Source organism: Carassius carassius, chromosome 11 (genome assembly GCF_963082965.1).
Source record: "Carassius carassius chromosome 11, fCarCar2.1, whole genome shotgun sequence".
In the NCBI taxonomy this organism is placed as follows: domain Eukaryota; kingdom Metazoa; phylum Chordata; class Actinopteri; order Cypriniformes; family Cyprinidae; genus Carassius; species Carassius carassius.
The window spans coordinates 24,928,124-24,945,845 of record NC_081765.1 but is presented as its reverse complement, the minus strand read 5'-3'; the positions used below and the strand labels follow the sequence as shown (position 1 = coordinate 24,945,845).

The window sequence follows — 17,722 nt, the reverse complement described above, 5'->3', positions numbered from 1 at the left end:
TCCTCAAAAAAAAAAAAAATGCTTTAATTAAGTATACTGTATGGCAGCTGAATAAATCGCTAACTAGCATTCCACAGAGCAAACGAGATCATGCCCTATACTAGTATGAGGTCAAAGACCTCCATTGTCGGGAAGAGGCCACAGGGACCACTCATATTTAAGTGAAAAAGCTTTCCTTCCTTCACTCTTATTAACAAAATGGAATAAATGAAATTGAATGACTGCTGATGAGACTACTCCATAAAGGGGAGAGTTTTCCGAGAGCCCTATAGAAATTCCCTTGGATGACAGTCTCAACTGGTATGAATAATGTAATGAGCGCAGAATTGAGGAAACTCACATTTCACTAAGAATAATAATTTTGATGGTAATGACTAGGCCTCTAATGACACCATCTGTGGATAATAGCACAAGGGAACTCAACTTGTTACACTAGGCCAATCTGAAATGGCAGTTACATATAAAGCAAAAAAAAAAACCCCAAAGAAATGGCTCATAGAGCCATTCATAATGTGTGCCAAACTTGTTGTATCAGACAAGCTCTTGAATATGCAAAACTATATATTATGGTGCACCAACATGTTTACTAACTCTCATTAGAGTGTTAGTAGAGTATTAGTAGACTGGTAGGGTTAGAATAAGTTGACATGTACAGTACTTGCAAAATGACTTCTAGTCAGTAGAATGTCTATTGGGAGAAAATCACAATAAAGGGTTATCAGATATTAAGCATAAAGTATTCTAATAATCTAATGTGAGTTAGTAGACATAGGTGCATCTTTGCAAACAAAGTACCACCTGTGACGTAGAACCTCAAAATAACAACTGAAATGGATATTTTAATAGCCAAAGACCAGGCTGATGAATATATGAAATACTATTAGTGACAGCAAATAGACTGAAATAACTGCTGATTTATATATATACATTAAATGTAAAATGTATACAGTACTCCTCATTTTTCAAGACCAGCAGCAGAAGGACTGTTTTTAATTCTTTCATGTGAAGCTCCACCAAGCCGGGACACTAGTTAATGACTTCAATTAGAGTTTTCAAAGGGCATAAGAGACAACAGACACTGTGCTGTTATCACAGTCCTGTCACCAAAGCTTAATTGGTCCTCTATTAGGGTTTTACAAACAAAGCATTTCTATCTAATGATCTGGTCTCAGAAGTCCAATAACAATTTCATGTGTCAGTACAACTGTCACGACTCTGCAGATTACATGGGCAGCTTTTCAATAAAGTGTGATACGAAAATAAACAATAAATAAGAGAATGTAATTAAAAAACAGTTTACACAGAGATTTACCTGTTTCAGTAGAGTGTAATTAGATCCATCGACACTTAATTTTCTGATTTCATGAAGATCAGCAAGTATAAGAAAGGGTTCTTCAGCTGTGAGAAAATGAAAGGTGACTTGATGTGATGGAGCCTGACAACTGTCAAGTTAACAAAGCCTGAAATCATCAAGTTCTGGGGGAAAATTCATTAAATGTTATTTACCTGAAAGAGACTTGCAGCTGTTGGGGTCTTTTCTGGAAGCTTCATAGCCATCTACACACAAACACTTGAAGGAACCGTAAGTATTGGTGCAGTTCTGGCTGCAAGGTAGCGTGGTGGAGCATTCGTCAATGTCAACACATGTCCTCCCATCATTCTTCAGGTGAAACCCTGGCCAGCACTTACACTAGACACATTGGTGATAAAAGTATAATTGAGATGTTCTGATTTAAATAGCAGAAATTTAAAAAACCACTCTGCAAAATCCCACTTAATTTCAGTGCCATTTTACAAACGTATACCCATAATACTTAAAAATTGTGCCATCATCGTTCCAAATCGGCCTCACTAAAAAAAACTAAACGTTCTTTTCCATACAAATCCAGGTGAATGGGCATCACTTTTATATCTGAGTCATCTTTTCCTTAAAAAAAATAAAATAATAATAATTTGGTTTAAAAGTTGCACCAGTACAAAAGTGAAAAGCTACCCATATTGTACATCCCTAATCCTACTCAATAACTACAATTAACAAATACCTTACTAACTATTAATAAGCAGCAAATTAGGATTATATTGAGGCAAAAGTCGTAGTAAATGGTTTGTTAATAGCAAGAATTGGACCTTAAAATAAAGTCTGACCCTTGTATTTGTCTTACTTTTGGGTAAATATACTTTTAATATAATATAGTGCTAAAATTATTCAAAAATTGACTGCAATAATATAATTGATGCTGTAGAAATAGCTTCTGAGGAAATGCATTCTCTGCATCAAAAGTTATTATGGAAATTTTTTAAGCTAAAAACACCTTGTAGCTTGTAAAAAAGTATTATATTCTGAAAGACAAATCAACTTGTGAATGTTGCTTAAGTGTTAGGAGAAGGAAGCTTTGGTTGGATAATATATATATATATATATAACTATATATATCTTTGTTATTTTTTTTTTGCAACTTGATGATTATGCATATGTCCTTTAACAAAGCAGGGTTAAAAAAAAAAATTAAGCGCCAAATGAGGACAAGATTTAGTACGATACCCAAACTTATACTGTTATGATTTAAATGAAAGCCTAAAATACATTCTATAAATATATTATTGACCAACCTTGTACCCCACTGGTAAGTCATGGCAATCCTGTGTACAGCCGCTGATACGACGGTTGAGACATTCATTGACATTGCAGTTTTTCTCATCTGAGCGATCTCCACAGTCATCTTTCAGGTCACATAAACTCTTCTCAGATATACAGCGGCCATTTGAGCACATGAAAAAGGAACTGTTGCATAAGCTCTCTGGATATAAAGGAAGAAAGTGAAATCAAAAGAAACAAATTAAGGAAAAATACAAAGCAATACAAAAAATAAACATAATAAAGACTTGTTGAAAACCAAGCTGAAAATGTAAAAATGCTTTTGGACAAGGCATGAATGGTTGGATGGCTGTAACTCTACAAAGCTAGAGGGCATACAAGTTGCAATCCAACAAAAGTAAAATGTTATTTCAAACATCCTGTAAATTCCAGTGAGTGCAAGGCTTTTATAAAAAAAAAAAAAAAAAAGTTAAAAAAATAATATTTTTTATTTTTTATAATTGCTTGATAAGCTTAGCTGAAAAAAAATGCCATCCCTGCAGGTCAACGTTATCCACTTCAGCCCCCTGCTTTTATCCATGATGTTCCTTGGCCACTTGTATTCCCTCAGATGTTAAGCAAGCCCCACATCCATCAATCAAACATATTTCAGGCACAGCTCTGTTGGGCCATTACCGGCAGCCAGGCATTTGAGGTTGAGGGGCAGCTCATCAGAGTGGTCACTGCAGTCTGTGTAACCATCACACTCCCACTGGACGCTGAGCAGGCATCGGCCATCAGCACAGCGGAACTCATCAGGCCCACATGAGCGGTATACTGCGTAAAGAGTTAGTTTCATATAACATGAAGAAACAGAACAAACTGAGACAGACTAAATCCAGACGAACTGTGGCAATGTCTCCAAAATGCTTCAATTATTTTTATACTATAAATGACATGAGGTGTTTGGAAATTATGACAGAATGTAAATTTTTGGATGAACTATGTGAACTCTGAAGATGAATATGAAACCCAAAGGTATGTGATGTTACTTTTCAAAAAAAGAATCTGCAGATATCTTGGGTTAGACTTTTTAAGAGCTAATGAGAAAATCTCTTTGAATCTCTTTTGTTATGAATAATTTCCCAGACTTTTTTATTTCATATTTTATCTTTGGTTCAGTAAGTTCTAGTGCAATAAATTGTGAGGGTGTATGAACGCATATGATGTCCTGTGGAGAGGCTGGCCTTTTATGTTGTGAAGTCCAGGGCTCAAATTGTCCATCAAAAAGCCCACAAATGTTTCAGTTTTAAGTAAAAATGGTTCTAAAACATTTTTAGAAAACTCCAATAATTGAAGTACTGTTCTTCTTAATTAGGAATGTATAGTACAAATAATACAGGCACAGAATAGCCTAAGGCTCACTGCGGAGCTTTAATTAACAGAGAAATACCTCAATTTTCCCATTAAATTACTGGACATTTTTACTATTTCAATGTTGATTTTTGTGGTATTCAGTTTACTTTTTAAATAAAATTAGCTTTCGCAAATTCCTCAAGGGAAAAGCAGGAAACTATAGTGACCAAAGATTAAAGAAAGAACGCTTTTCTCAATGGCTCTGCTTCTCGGTTTGTAGCTTGTTCAAAGCCTAAGTCTGAAAATTTACTTTTGGAATATACAATAGAAAAAGCAAATAAACACCACTAATTCAGTCAGATTTCAAGAAAGATGCTTACCACATTCAACAGATTCATCTGAACCATCTCCACAGTCGTCGTCATGGTCACAAACAAAGCGCTTTGGAATGCAGCCTTTGTTAAGGCATCTGAAGGAATTCTCATCACATGTGTTATTTGGAGCTGCAGGGTAAACATCAGGACCTTGAGCTTAATTAATTCTCACCAAGACTTTATTCACCTTGGGATACGAGTCAGATCTGCCAAATCCAGCCTAAAGTCTAACATGTTACAAATCGCAACGCTAATGAAGTGCCTGTGGTTAAGAATATCCTATTCTTGGGATGTCATTGAGTTTTTAAATCTTGACCTGAGCACGTATCAAATAGCCAATTATAATGAATGGCCTGCATTCCTGCTAGAACAACACCTAAAGAGAGCTTTCATCAATAACACATTGACATGCAAAAGACATTTTAAACAGATCAATGGGAATATTTACCACAGCCGTCCGCCGCAAGCTCATCGCTGCCATCGGGACAGTCTCTCTCCCCGTCACATAACCAGCGCTTGGGGACGCATGCGTACGAGCCTGGACAACTGAATAACCCTGGGGCACAGGTCACTGAGCCTGGATAATATGTTGTTAGTAATGCACCATTAATTGTTGTTGCTCAGGTCTTTTGATTATAAATGACAGCCAACTTGAATATTAAGAAAATTCACATCTGTGAAAGCTTTTTAACAAATGCATAGTGTGCATTTGGATGTTCAGTGTTGCTTATCAAGTTCAGAAATGTATTTAATGTTTAATTGCATTTGCCGTTATTAGGAACATAGAGCAATACTGTTTCATTAATATCTTACTGACATTTCATTAAAATCCAATTAAATGTTTGTTTACTACAGACATTTACTAATTTATTAAACCATGATTGCATTTTCATAATGCCCAATTTATAATAGTTGCATTATATTTAGCCTGTGTATAAACTCAAATAATTCAAAAAGCTTTTTTACAGAAAAACTATATTTACAGTCACACAGAATGAAAGTAGAGGTCACAAGCGTACCACAGAGATCCACGCTCTCGTCCACCCCGTCTCCACAGTCGTCTTCACCATCACAGAGCCATTGCTTCGCTATGCACTTGTTCTTTGAACAAGCAAACTGGTTCCACAGACAGGAGGAGTCTATTAACAAAACAGTTTGAGAGCCACAAATAACAGTGCTTAGAAAATGACATTCACAATTTAGGACTCATCTCTAGCTGAATGCTTTTAGAGATGATTTCTTTATTTCCAAATTCAGCAGACTTGGCTGTAGACCTCTAGATTGCACTTATATTACTTGTGCTCTCAAAAAAAAAAAAAAAACAACAACAAACGGCAAAAACACACTCTGCAACCCCTCACCATAAATACGTCTTTGTCGGAGTGGTTTTTACTTGAAGATGCAATAAAGCAGAATAATTGTGTTTTCAGCATTTTTTTCCGTGTAATCATACTTTTATCCATTTTTCATCTCAAATATATAGAGCTAGCTGACACGTCTATCTCTGTTCTTTGTGTTGAGCAGCAGCTTCACCCTATGAAAATTTTTTTTTTTATGGCTTTTATTCCATGTCTGTCAGCTCTGAGAATGTCTACATGCTAGTGCACCTTGAAAAGTTGACAAAATAATATTTCGGTTCATATATGGATTTAAAACAGAATTTATGTTGTGTCAAAAGAGACATGTATATTGAAGTGATCTATTAAAAAAATCGAATCTTGATTTAATCATAATGATTCTATTCATCAAAGAATTCCGGGAAAATTATTGCATCGTCGTTCCCACAATATATTAAGAAACACAACTATTTTCACCTGATTTCAGTAAATAAATATATATATATATAAAAAAAAAACCAGATGTACCAGGTATCTATCTATCTATCTGAATTTCATACAACCATTTTGTGAACTGAAAATGCTTTGAGGGTTCCAGTTATATACATGCACGTCAGCCTCCAAGGGCACAGGTACACATGGAGATTGGTTTTTATCACCTGAAAATGCTTCTTTTGACCTCAATATTAGCAGCTGAATTGGTTTTTGCATTCAAAACTCATCTCAAGAGGTGGGCTGTAATCTCTCGCTCCACATGAGAAATCAAGCTGAGTGAAAGCAATGGGAGACTAATACAGTCATGCTTACCACACTGGAACTCATCTGCACCATCTTCACAATCCTTCTGCCCATCACAAAGCCACACGCTGGAGATGCAGTTCCCGCTAGGGCAGGCAAAGTGGCCTTCTGCACATTTCTGCCCGTGGGAGACTGCGGCAGTGAGAGAAAATACATGTTTGATTTTGGAGAGCATAAATAAGTCCACAATTTGCTTAGTGTAGGGAGAATTTGGTCCATTGGTTGTTTGGGTCATTATTCCCTCCCTAAAATCGCTCCCAGGCAGATGAAATCTTTATGTGATGCAATTCTCTACAGAACTATAAGGGTGTAACAGTGCATCTCCATTCAAACAGGTCTACTCTAATAAATTCAACTTATGCTTTCTATTTGAAACCACTGACACGCTATGAGCAATAAGCTGAAATCTGCCAAGACTAATTTTCAAGTCACCTTTGCATCAGCGGATTTGAAGGGAATGCAGTTTGCACGAGTGTTTAAATGTCTGCTCTTTGCGAGTCTGACAATCAGCAATAATTACTCAATCAGCCTTCTGCACCTTTTTCAGGCTCTTCAAGCATGGATAAAAAGACAGGGACTTGTCTCTGCTTCATTGCCTCTTTCATAAATAGTGTTGCGACAAAATTAATTTGATTTTAATGGAACCTGGCTTCCTCAAGCTGCAAAGCTAACAAACGGAGAGTTATATTGAGCGCTACCCTGACAGTTCCTCTCATCGGCGTAATCTCCACAGTCATTGGCTCCATCGCACAGCCAGGAATGGTGAATGCAGAGTGAGGTGGAGTTACAACTGACAAAGACCTTTTCTGCTACTCCCATCCTGTAATAGTCTCCGCAATCTGTGTGATCTGAAAATAAGGGGGAAGACCTTGTTATATATGAGATACAAAACAGATGACGCGAAATGATTCCAAGCTGTATGATCATTCATGCAGGCACACACACACACACACACGTTTGTTTTTGTGAAAAGTGGGGACATCCCATAGGCGTAATGGTTTTTATACTGTACAAACTGTATATTCTATGGCCCTTCACCAACCCTAACCCTAACCCTCACAGGAAACTTTGTGCATTTTTACTTTCTCAAAAAAACTCATTCTGTATGATTTATAAGCGTTTTGAAAAATGGGGACATGGGTTATGTCCTCATAAGTCACCCTCTCCTTGTTATACCTGTGTAATACCCATGTCATTATACAGAGTTGTGTCCTGATATGTCACAAAAACATGCCCACACACACACACACAGTGTAAGTCGGCTGAAGCCATATGATAGCTTTCCTCCTCCAAAGTTTCAAAATGTACATCAGAAGCCAGGCAGTGTACAAAAACATCATTACCAAACGCCATTGACTTTAATGTAATTGATGTCAATGCTGCTATATTTGATTTTAAAGAGGAGGTGATTTTCAGTAAATAATGAATTCAGACCAAATATTGACTAAACTTGACTAAATTTAATGACTACCATATCATATGACATCAGACCACTTAATTCTAACATAGTCCCTAAGTTCCACTTCCTTTTAAAATACTGTTATGGTGTATTTAATTTTATTTGTCCCATTTTATTTTCAATTTATAAGACAGTGTGAACAGGATATTCTAATAAAAAAAATTGCATTTTCTGTACCACATAGGAAAGAAAGTCAGTTTTTCTTCCATTTTTGGGTGATCTGTCCATTTAATGACAATTTATTGATTTATCCTTATTATATTTATCTATAATAGTCTGATATGTCAAGGCAATGATTATTACAGTAGTATAAAGAGAACGCATGCTGCTTTGTAACATGGGGAGCGCTGCCTTACTGCAGTTCTTTTCATCCGCGGCATCAGCGCAGTCGATGACCTGGTTGCACCAAGAGGATATTGGTATGCAAGTTCCATCTTGACAGGATGACTCAGACGCAGCACACGTGACATCTGGAACAGAGACACTTCATTTACACTGAGAGCAGAGAGACTAAGGTACCTGGACATGTGCTTAAATGAATGAAATATTATGCGCTGATATTTGTATGAAATGCACCGCAATTCACCCATGATAACAGAGTCTTCCAGATCGCTCCAAGGAAAATGACTTGTGAAATGCTTTCACAGCTCGAAAATTGGGTATAATTTTCGAGGTCTAACATGGTCTGAAATATACTAGCTGCTCAATATATAAATATTTTTGCTGCCTTTTTTCTTTTATAGACTGCAAAGAAATACAAATAACTTCTTTAAGTGAAATTTATATGCAAAATGTCAAAATAATAATATTTGCAGACATAAGATACCCACTGTTACAAAATGCCTCATCTGAGTTGTCCCCACAGTCATCGATTCCATCACAAAAGCGGTTGTTAGCCACACAACGTCTGTTGTAGCAAGGACGGTGACCCTTTCGGCAGCTTCTGTTGTCTAGTGATATGGAAAGTAATGGCACAGCAAATCTTTCATATCAGGGCAAAAATTTTTATATCTTATTTACTCTTTCAGTTGCTCTGGGCTTATTCCTATTTGGTCCTCTGGTTGAAAGCAGTAAGGAGAAACAGCGCATTTTATTAGGTTGATACCCCAGGGAATAGAACTGCCACCTTAAACCAATTCTGTGTGCTTACTGCTTTCATGATGTGGGAGCAGGGAGTACATACAGCAAAGCATTGTGATCGGCTACTTACCACAATATTGCATTTTCTCATCTGACTTGTCTTTGCAGTGGGCAGCTCCATCACATGTTAGCTGGTAGTGTATACATTCCCCATTTCCACACTCAAACTCAGTGTGGATGTTGCAGGAGGAGGTTTTGGCTATAAAAGTGAGCACAAAATGATGTTAAACAAAAATTGACTTCATCTAAAGTAATTTAATCATTTGGCCAATGCATACATTTTTGTGTGTATGTGTGTGAGAGTTATTTTTGCAAATTGGCATCACCGTTCACGAGGAAACATAAGTGGTGCAAATGCTAGGGTTTTTGAGGGTGGTTGCCAATGCAATGCAAAGATGTTCTGAGTGGTTTTAAGCTTTTTTTTCTGTGTGGTTGCTATAATTCTCTTTGTGGTTGTGTGATTCTTTTAACTGGCCCAAGTATAAAGAATCCAAAATGTCTAACTAAATAATATCCACTAATATGTCTGATCACTCAAACAGTAATAGGGTCAATGAGATTTAAGACTGTCTATAATAAAGATAAGGACAAGATACTGAAGTTTACAGTAAAGTTTTCTATCAAACATTTATAAAGTTCATTAGAAATGTACTTGTATTCATGTTGGAAAGTTCATATGAATTTTTGAATAAATAATAGATTAAACAAAAATTTGCATCATGCCATTAGTCCAATATCACACCTTTTCTTAATAAGCCACAAGTTTTGAGTTACCATTCAAGTCTGTAGCATAAATGGTACTGGAAGAGTTCACATCCCTAACCCTAGGTCTAAGCAATAGCCATAGCGATGTTTACATACAAAATAAATTCTGGAATAAATGAAGCAAAGTAATTTCACATCTTTCTGAGATGGAGGGACTCATATTCCCTGAGAGTCTGAGGGAAGCGTGGCGAAACTTACACACACATCTGTTGTCATCGAGCAGTATCCGCTCCCCTCGGCAGCTGCAGCTGACTGTGCCATCTGGAGTAAGGAGACACAGGTCACCACAGCCACCATTCAGAACCCTGCATGGAGATAGTTCGCCTGAAACACAGGGACATGGGAACATCTTGTACCATCACAACAGTGTATATAAAAGTATACAATATATAAAAGGCTAAATAACAACATTAAACAGCATACAAACAAGAGTACAGAGAAAAGTCATTCCAAAGTCTTTGAAGTGAGCAATCCACAAAACTTTGAGCTACAAACAGGTTTGCATTATTTAAAAAAAGTAGCTGACAATTAAAATACACTGACAAATGCGGTACATCAGTGGCTAATTCACTAAATACCCCGGAGTTCCAAAAAAGTGCAATTCCAAAGCAAAACAAAAAAAGTTGTTACAAATTTAAACCGTAAGTGTAATCCTATTTAAAACAGATGAAGAAAATGATACAGTTTTTTTTTCCTTTGTTGGGCTTTGGAAATTAAAAGTGTGTGTTCCAAAAGTCTGATTTAAAATCATATTAAACATGACAATAAAAAGAGTTTAGGAGTCAGAAACAATTTAAAACCAAGACAACTGAAAAAGAATGAGAAAACATTGAATTAATTATAAATATTTCAGATTCTGCCCTGTCACTATAATCAAAATGCCAATTTGTGAAATTTAATATGTGACTCCTTTGTACCAGTGTTAGTTTAGTCTCATTGAGGTACTAATACAGGTTTTTATTCAATTTTTAAATATTTTTAATTTTATTTAGTATTTGGCTTTTCAGTTTTTACATTTAACTTTAGTAATTTTATTGTGTTGTATAAAGTTAAAAATAATAAAAAAATAGATACAGTACATAGTGTGCTTTTCTTTAGAGTGTACAGTATAATTTTTTTATTCATTGCTATTTCAGTTTTAGTTTTAGTTATTTTAGTACATCTTAAGCAAATTCAAAATGAAAAATGTTGCGTTGGCAACTAGCTTACAAGTTTTAAAGTCAGAAAAAATTTATATACTTAAGCATAACTTTTAAGTTATTATTTTTGTTTCAAATAACGTTTTATTCTTCTTTGGCTCTCAACGGAGGCAGACGCATTTCTCTCCCTCTCCTCCCCTTGTCTTCCCTGCTTGCGTCTATTCTGAGAGACTCTCTCTGCACTACTCTGCAAAACTGAAAAACATGGATTTGATTTGATCGACTGGTCTCTCAATGCAATTGACACCATCTTCCCGATGAGAAGCTTGAGTTCGGGGGAACCTGACTGCCCTGCCGGAACGTTCGCAGCTGGCTACACGATGGACGCGTGGGAGAGATGGCGGGTCGTGTGTCTGGCGGCTCTTTCCATGGAGGACATTGAAGACATCTACCTATCTAAGTTTATGCTGCCTGACTGCTGTCATTAAAGAGGAAAAAAATTAAAATTGGTACAAATCAAATACGCAGATATTCTGCAAGTTTTATTGAAATCATTATGCAAGTAAAAAAAAAAAGAAAGTATACTCTATTTAATCAGACTGATCAAATAACTTTTAAATGAACATCCAGACTGTCAGGAAATGTTATGAATCCAGAACGTTGTCCCTCTGGAAGCTGTATAAAGCAACCGTGCCTATGAAGAGCATCCAGTATCTCTAAATCATTATGTTGTGACTAAGCATGAATATGGAAAAGAATATCAAAAAGCAAAGGTAATGCATTAACTTGGTACAGTGTCAGATGAAAGAATTTAAAAGAAAATTTTTTGTAAGAAGATCACATTGTTGATCACAACAGCAGTTATCCTCACTCACATTTGTCTTCGAATGAACACATCTCTCTCTGGCAGTGCTGACTGGTAACATTCTTTAAGTAAAATTGGTTTGGTGCAGACAGCTGCAATAATATGGCATGATCAAACAAATGAGAGGAGAAAACCCCTCACAGCAGGCTCACAAACAGAAACCATCGGGAGTCTCTTAAACCAATTTCCAAACGTCCTACTTTTCACATTTGCGACAGTTCAGAGCATCCTCTGTGACTCGAGGATAGTTTTTAAAAGTAATTATGTCTCCAATTTAGTTTGCTTGGTTACTAAAAACGTCCACTCTAATTTATAATTCCTACTATTCCTTAGAAATCACAAAGTGCCAGTGCCAATGAAATATGTGAATTCAATGCACGCAACAAATTTATGAATGTTTCAGAGGTCACTCTCAGTGACCAATCTTTTTTTCTTTTTTGTGGAATACTTACAATTATTAGTGTCTTTAGCAACTGCTATAATTCCCATTGGCTGGTGAGGAATATCAGCCCTGAGAACTTTAGTATCTCCTCCAGTGAACTTGTTGCTCCGTAGCACAGCCCGCCGAGTCCAGTCAGACCAAAAGATGTAGTTTCCATGGATAGCAAGTCCAAAAAATGTGCCAGGCCCTGACCTTACGATCACCTAACGACAGATACAGAGGGTCAAGTACAGAGTATTTGCTTACAGATCATATATTTGAAATGTATTTGTCTGCTGACATGTATTATATACAGAGCCGTTTCTAGCCAATTTGACTAGAAACCCACCATCCATCCAACAAGAAACTGGTGTCTGAAAATAATGTATATACATAATCATTATTTGTAAATTGTCTGTTAATATAAACATTTTGAACAATTTATTATTTGTAATATCATTGTGTCGGCACTAGATGCCTCTACAGCCATATGCAGCAATACATACTGTAGAAGCTAAGACATTGCACATAATTTACAATAAATCACACATAAATTAATTTGATTACATTTGGATTTGGATACATGATTAGATATTATCAATGTCTACTTTTTTGTCTTTACCTATTTTTTGTTAAATTGTTTTGTTGCTGTTTCTTGAAAAATTTATTTAAAGTGTCAGTTATTGCATTATTATTTCAGTCAAACCTATAAAACCCTTTGTTGCCACAAACTACATATAAAATCCTGATCAGTGGCATAAAAGTAATCAATGCAGCTACTTAATCCTTTGCTACTCATTAACACGTGATCTTCCCCTTTAAATAACGTGATGCTCTGCCCTCTATGTGTATGATGCTGTTCCCATTAAGTGCTGTTAGAAGTGAACTGAATTGATTCAGCATTTTGACACCTCCGTAAGGATGCTTTAAACTTGACAAAACGGTTTAATAAAGGATGTATTGATCTCGTGAATTAGCTAATTTGATTATACAAATATGTTTTTAATTGGCTATTAAAGTTTATATGGGAATATTACAAGTCACACTGATCCTTTAACAATGCATTGCCGCAAAAACACACACCTTTTGGACAAATCTTGCAACATGATTTATCAACTGCCACAAATACTGCCTAAACTAAATACTGATTTTGTGCACTTTATTTACTATACCAATATTTTAAATTGGCCTTTGAACTTCGCTTTATTGCATGGCAAAAAAAAATAAAATAAAGCATTACCTTGCCAAAGCACTGACAGAGCCCACTGATCTAATGGCTTTGTTGAGCACTCAAAATGCAAACTTTACATGCAACAATCAGACAGCATTTGACAGCACTCTGATCCAGTGGCATACAGACATTGCCAGATTGACAGTTCTCTAGCCCAATAATGTTGGGGGATCCAGTGGGGGCAGCAGTCATATTTCAGGGTGACCTTGTCACTCTTTATCACAATCCTTCTAAATGTAGTGCCAGTAGGTGACTGCCTAGCTTAACTATGCCTAGAAACAGCACTGATTATGTAAATTATAATATTTGTTAGTGTGTTGTTTAAGGCCTGTATATTTTAATGAAAGTGACATGACATACAGCCAAGTATGGTGACCCATACTCAGAATTTGTGCTCTGCATTTAACCCATCCAAAGTGCACGCACGCATGCACACACACACACACACACACACTTAGCCATTTATGCTGCGGCGCCCAGGGAGCAGTTAGGGGTTCAATGCCTTGCTCAAGGGCACCTAAGTCGTGTTATTGACAGCCACAACCCTAATTCGAACCAACAACCCTAGGGTTAGGAGTCAAACTCTCTAACCACTAGGCCACGACTTCCCCTAGTGACACTTAACAATAAGTATTATTGTATTAACTAACATTAATGAACAAAGAGCAATACATTTATTACAGTATTTATTAATCTTTGTTAATGTTAATTAATGAAAATACAGTTGTTCATATTAAGTTCATGTTAATTTACAGTGCATTAACTAATGTTTACAAGCACAACTTTCGATTTTCGATTTAATAAATGTTGAAATTTCCATGAACTAAGATTGTTCATTCTTAGTACATTAACTAAAGTATTTAATTATTAACTAATGAACCTTGCTGTAAAGTGTTACCCAATAATGCTGTGAAATACAATTAAACTATATTATATATATTATATAATTTTAATATTAAGTTCAAAAGAACAAATTGTATAACAAATAGAACTAATACTAACAATCTAAAAGTATTTACTGTAACTTTAGATCAATTGAAAGCATAATTGCTGAATTAAAGTTTTAATTCTTTCTTTCAAAACAATAAAAAATAAACATTGAATGGTAATATAAATATATTTTTATATATATAAAAACAGGTTTAGTATATATAATAACTTTATTATTGTCAGAATCTGTCTTGTATTTTGTGTGTTTGATTTCTTTCCAGGTGTCCCCCCCATATTGTGTTAATTTGCCCCAGGTGTTCCTCGTCCTCCCCTCAAGTCCTGTATATATAGTGTTCCAGTTTTGAGTTCCTTTGTTGACTGTTGAACGTCTTCTGTTAGACATCTTTTGTGAGTTCCTGTATTTTCCATGTCTTTGAATTAAAATTCCATGTTGAAGAAATCTCCTGTGTCTCCTTGCTCCTCGCCCCCGTGTAACGTGACAATTATAATTTACAGTATGACAAATGTATAAATATTTATATTGTGAGATTTCTTAAAGATTACATTCAACAGTGTCTTATAAATGACTAGGGTTTTTAAAGCATAACTTTAAATGAGTGTTAGATGATAACAAAGGCAATCAAACAAATTAAAATACATTTTTAATATGGTACGGTACTACTGATATATCATGCACTCCCTCAAATTTCAGCCATTCTGTTGTCAAGATATTCAACATTATTATATTGCAAAATAAATAAATAAATAAAAAAATAATAGCTTTTGGCCGGTCTCTTACACAAGGATCAAACCAATAACTTGCAATTAAAAACAAGGGACAAAAACACACTCTGACGACCACTGGAAAGTCTCTTTAAGGGGATCAAGACTAAGGCCCAATCCCAATTCTATTTTATACCCCTTCCCCTTCCCCTACCCCTCCGCCTACCCCTTCCCCTTATCCCTTGAAACAGAGTGTCAAGGGGTAGGGAGAAAATATTCCCCTAAGGATTGGGACACCACTACCATGACATCACATGCCATCATTCGTCGTCTAGCTCATAGAATACACACATATACTGGTGTGCTGGTGTGCATAATTAGAGCCTTTAATTGTCGTTCTGTATTACAGTTTTTTTTCGAATGCTAAACGACAGTGGGCACAACTGGAGTCACATGTGCAAAACTCTAACTACAGTCTGCACAGCAGCAGTTCATGTGGACCAAACTCTAGTTCGTTTTTCATTGCTTGAACACAGTTTTCAAAACTCTATAGACACTTATCCCATGAAAACCTTCACAACACTGTGGATTTACATCACTTTGTTCAAATGCTAACACACTGCTCTCAAAACTGTGAACCACAAATTCAAAATAGGAATAGATTTTAGCCTTGTGCCTTTCAAACACTGCTGATTGCAATTTCAGGATTAGCCCCTCAATTATTTGTTCGAACTACAGTATGTACTTTTAGTTTCTACCTTTTTTCCTCATTACTGTAATTCCGTAAATTACTAAAGACTATTGAACCAAACTGCTAATTTTCATTTACCTTAAAGAATTATGTTCTAAAAATGTAAATAAATCATGTGAAAGAATGTCACTCTTTTCTTTGAAGAAAACATGACTTTGTATGAAGTCACTGAAATTGTTTAAACTGTAAAGATGAAAAGTGAGTATTTTCTGTATTGGTGTTTGATGCTAGTGTTTTTCCTTTCAGTGTAATCTAAGTGACAGTGTGTGTTATCTCAGTGAGGGTTATGTGTAGTGTTTGGCTGCACTGAGCCTGTTTTGAGCCATGTGTTAAGAGTTGTGTTGCTTGGAATGAGTTTTGCAGGTGATGTGAACTGTTTAGCTCAGGTGATTGTTGCTAGTGCAGACTGTAGTTAGAGTTTTGCACATGTAGCTCCAGTTGTGCTCACTGTCGTTTAGCAATAAAAAAAAAACTGTAATGAGCTGCTTACTGACACACACACATATCGGAAATCGCGCAGCTCACACATCCAGGAGAAAATAAACTTGTCAACGCTGCCCCATGACTTTTATTTAATACAGTTTAAATACTGAATCGCTACATTATATTTTCCAGCGACGACAGGATACAATTGCTGTTTTTAAGTAAACTCACTCTAAAAACATAAACGCACAGACGCAAATACACGCAACTTCCATTTTTCTCTCTCTCTCTCTCTCTCTCTCTCGCGCTCTCTTTCTCTCTCGAATGGGCAATATTTGAGAAAATGGTTTAGCGATTTCTAATTATTGGGGGGATTAGCCCACATCTATGTCTACGCTAGTTATCGCCCTGATCAGACGCTGTGGCACTATCATGCAGTCTGTAATATGACGTTAGCAAATATTAGCAATTTTTTTTGCAAACATTTCTTTGAGTTACACGACCATTAATATGAACTCACAATTGAATGTAACATAAAACAAATGATTACTTTTCGTTAAAATCTTTATTTATGCAAAAAAAGCTTACTTTTATGTGTCTTTTTGTTCAATGTAGCAGCCATGTTGCTGAGATAATTCATACCCCTTCGTTTGAAGTGTGGTACCGAAAAATCTTCGTTTGAAGAGCTATCTGGCCCTTCCCCTTACCCCTACCCCTCCAACCAAAAGAGAATTGAGACAGGAAAGGGGAAGGGCTAAGGGGTAGAATTGGGATTGGGCCTAACATGTAGTTAGAGGACATGTGCTTTAAATAACTGCCCAGCAGCCAGTTTAGCCCAGATCCTGTAAGTGTTAATGCAGGTGTCATGGTGACGGACACAGATATACATCACACAACTCCTTCTGGGAGTTTCCGGCCTGAGTTTCCTGAGGGAGGATGTCCCACAGCTCTGGAGACCCAACATGCATGTTGCCATGATCACATTAGCCTTGCCACCATGGTGGGAAAAATAGGACAGGTGTTGATTAAGAGATCCCAGCTTGAGCAAACAACAACTGGAGATCCGAAGGGGGGTGGGTGGATGAGGAGCATGCCAGATGGTTTTTGATAGAGCATATTGATTCAGAACTAAATTTAGGGGTGCAAGTGTTCTGCTCCAGCACTAATTATCTCTGTTTACCTGATCAAAAAGATGTCAAATAGAGTTTTCGGCTAACAACTATAGCCACATGCATCTGATTGCAGTTCTGATGGGCATTACAAAAAATGTGTAGTCCTCTTTGTGTGGATATGATATAAATGATGGCACCACAGACTGTATTCCATGCATACCGTTAGGCTTCCACTCAGTTTCACCACACAAACCCCTTCACTAAAACCAGTTGGGATATTCCAACGGCAAGGCAGTTTGCCAAAAGCCATGTTGATTTAGTTT

At 36.4% G+C, this 17,722-nt stretch overlaps 1 protein-coding gene across 1 annotated transcript in view; it reads right to left on the bottom strand.

Moving 5' to 3' along the window:
* The window catches only part of LOC132153280 (low-density lipoprotein receptor-related protein 1B-like), a 228,918-nt gene that overhangs the window by 40,565 nt on the left and 170,631 nt on the right, over window positions 1–17,722 (bottom strand). Inside the window, exons 44-57 of the mRNA XM_059562662.1 lie at window positions 12,261–12,453; window positions 10,003–10,128; window positions 9,110–9,238; window positions 8,730–8,849; window positions 8,256–8,369; window positions 7,139–7,288; window positions 6,450–6,572; window positions 5,325–5,444; window positions 4,754–4,882; window positions 4,312–4,434; window positions 3,272–3,412; window positions 2,611–2,798; window positions 1,507–1,690; window positions 1,313–1,398 (exon numbers count right to left, since the gene is read on the bottom strand). Of these exons, the coding sequence (XP_059418645.1) occupies window positions 1,313–1,398; window positions 1,507–1,690; window positions 2,611–2,798; window positions 3,272–3,412; window positions 4,312–4,434; window positions 4,754–4,882; window positions 5,325–5,444; window positions 6,450–6,572; window positions 7,139–7,288; window positions 8,256–8,369; window positions 8,730–8,849; window positions 9,110–9,238; window positions 10,003–10,128; window positions 12,261–12,453 (1,926 nt within the window). The remainder of the gene's footprint in view (window positions 1–1,312; window positions 1,399–1,506; window positions 1,691–2,610; window positions 2,799–3,271; window positions 3,413–4,311; window positions 4,435–4,753; window positions 4,883–5,324; window positions 5,445–6,449; window positions 6,573–7,138; window positions 7,289–8,255; window positions 8,370–8,729; window positions 8,850–9,109; window positions 9,239–10,002; window positions 10,129–12,260; window positions 12,454–17,722) is intronic.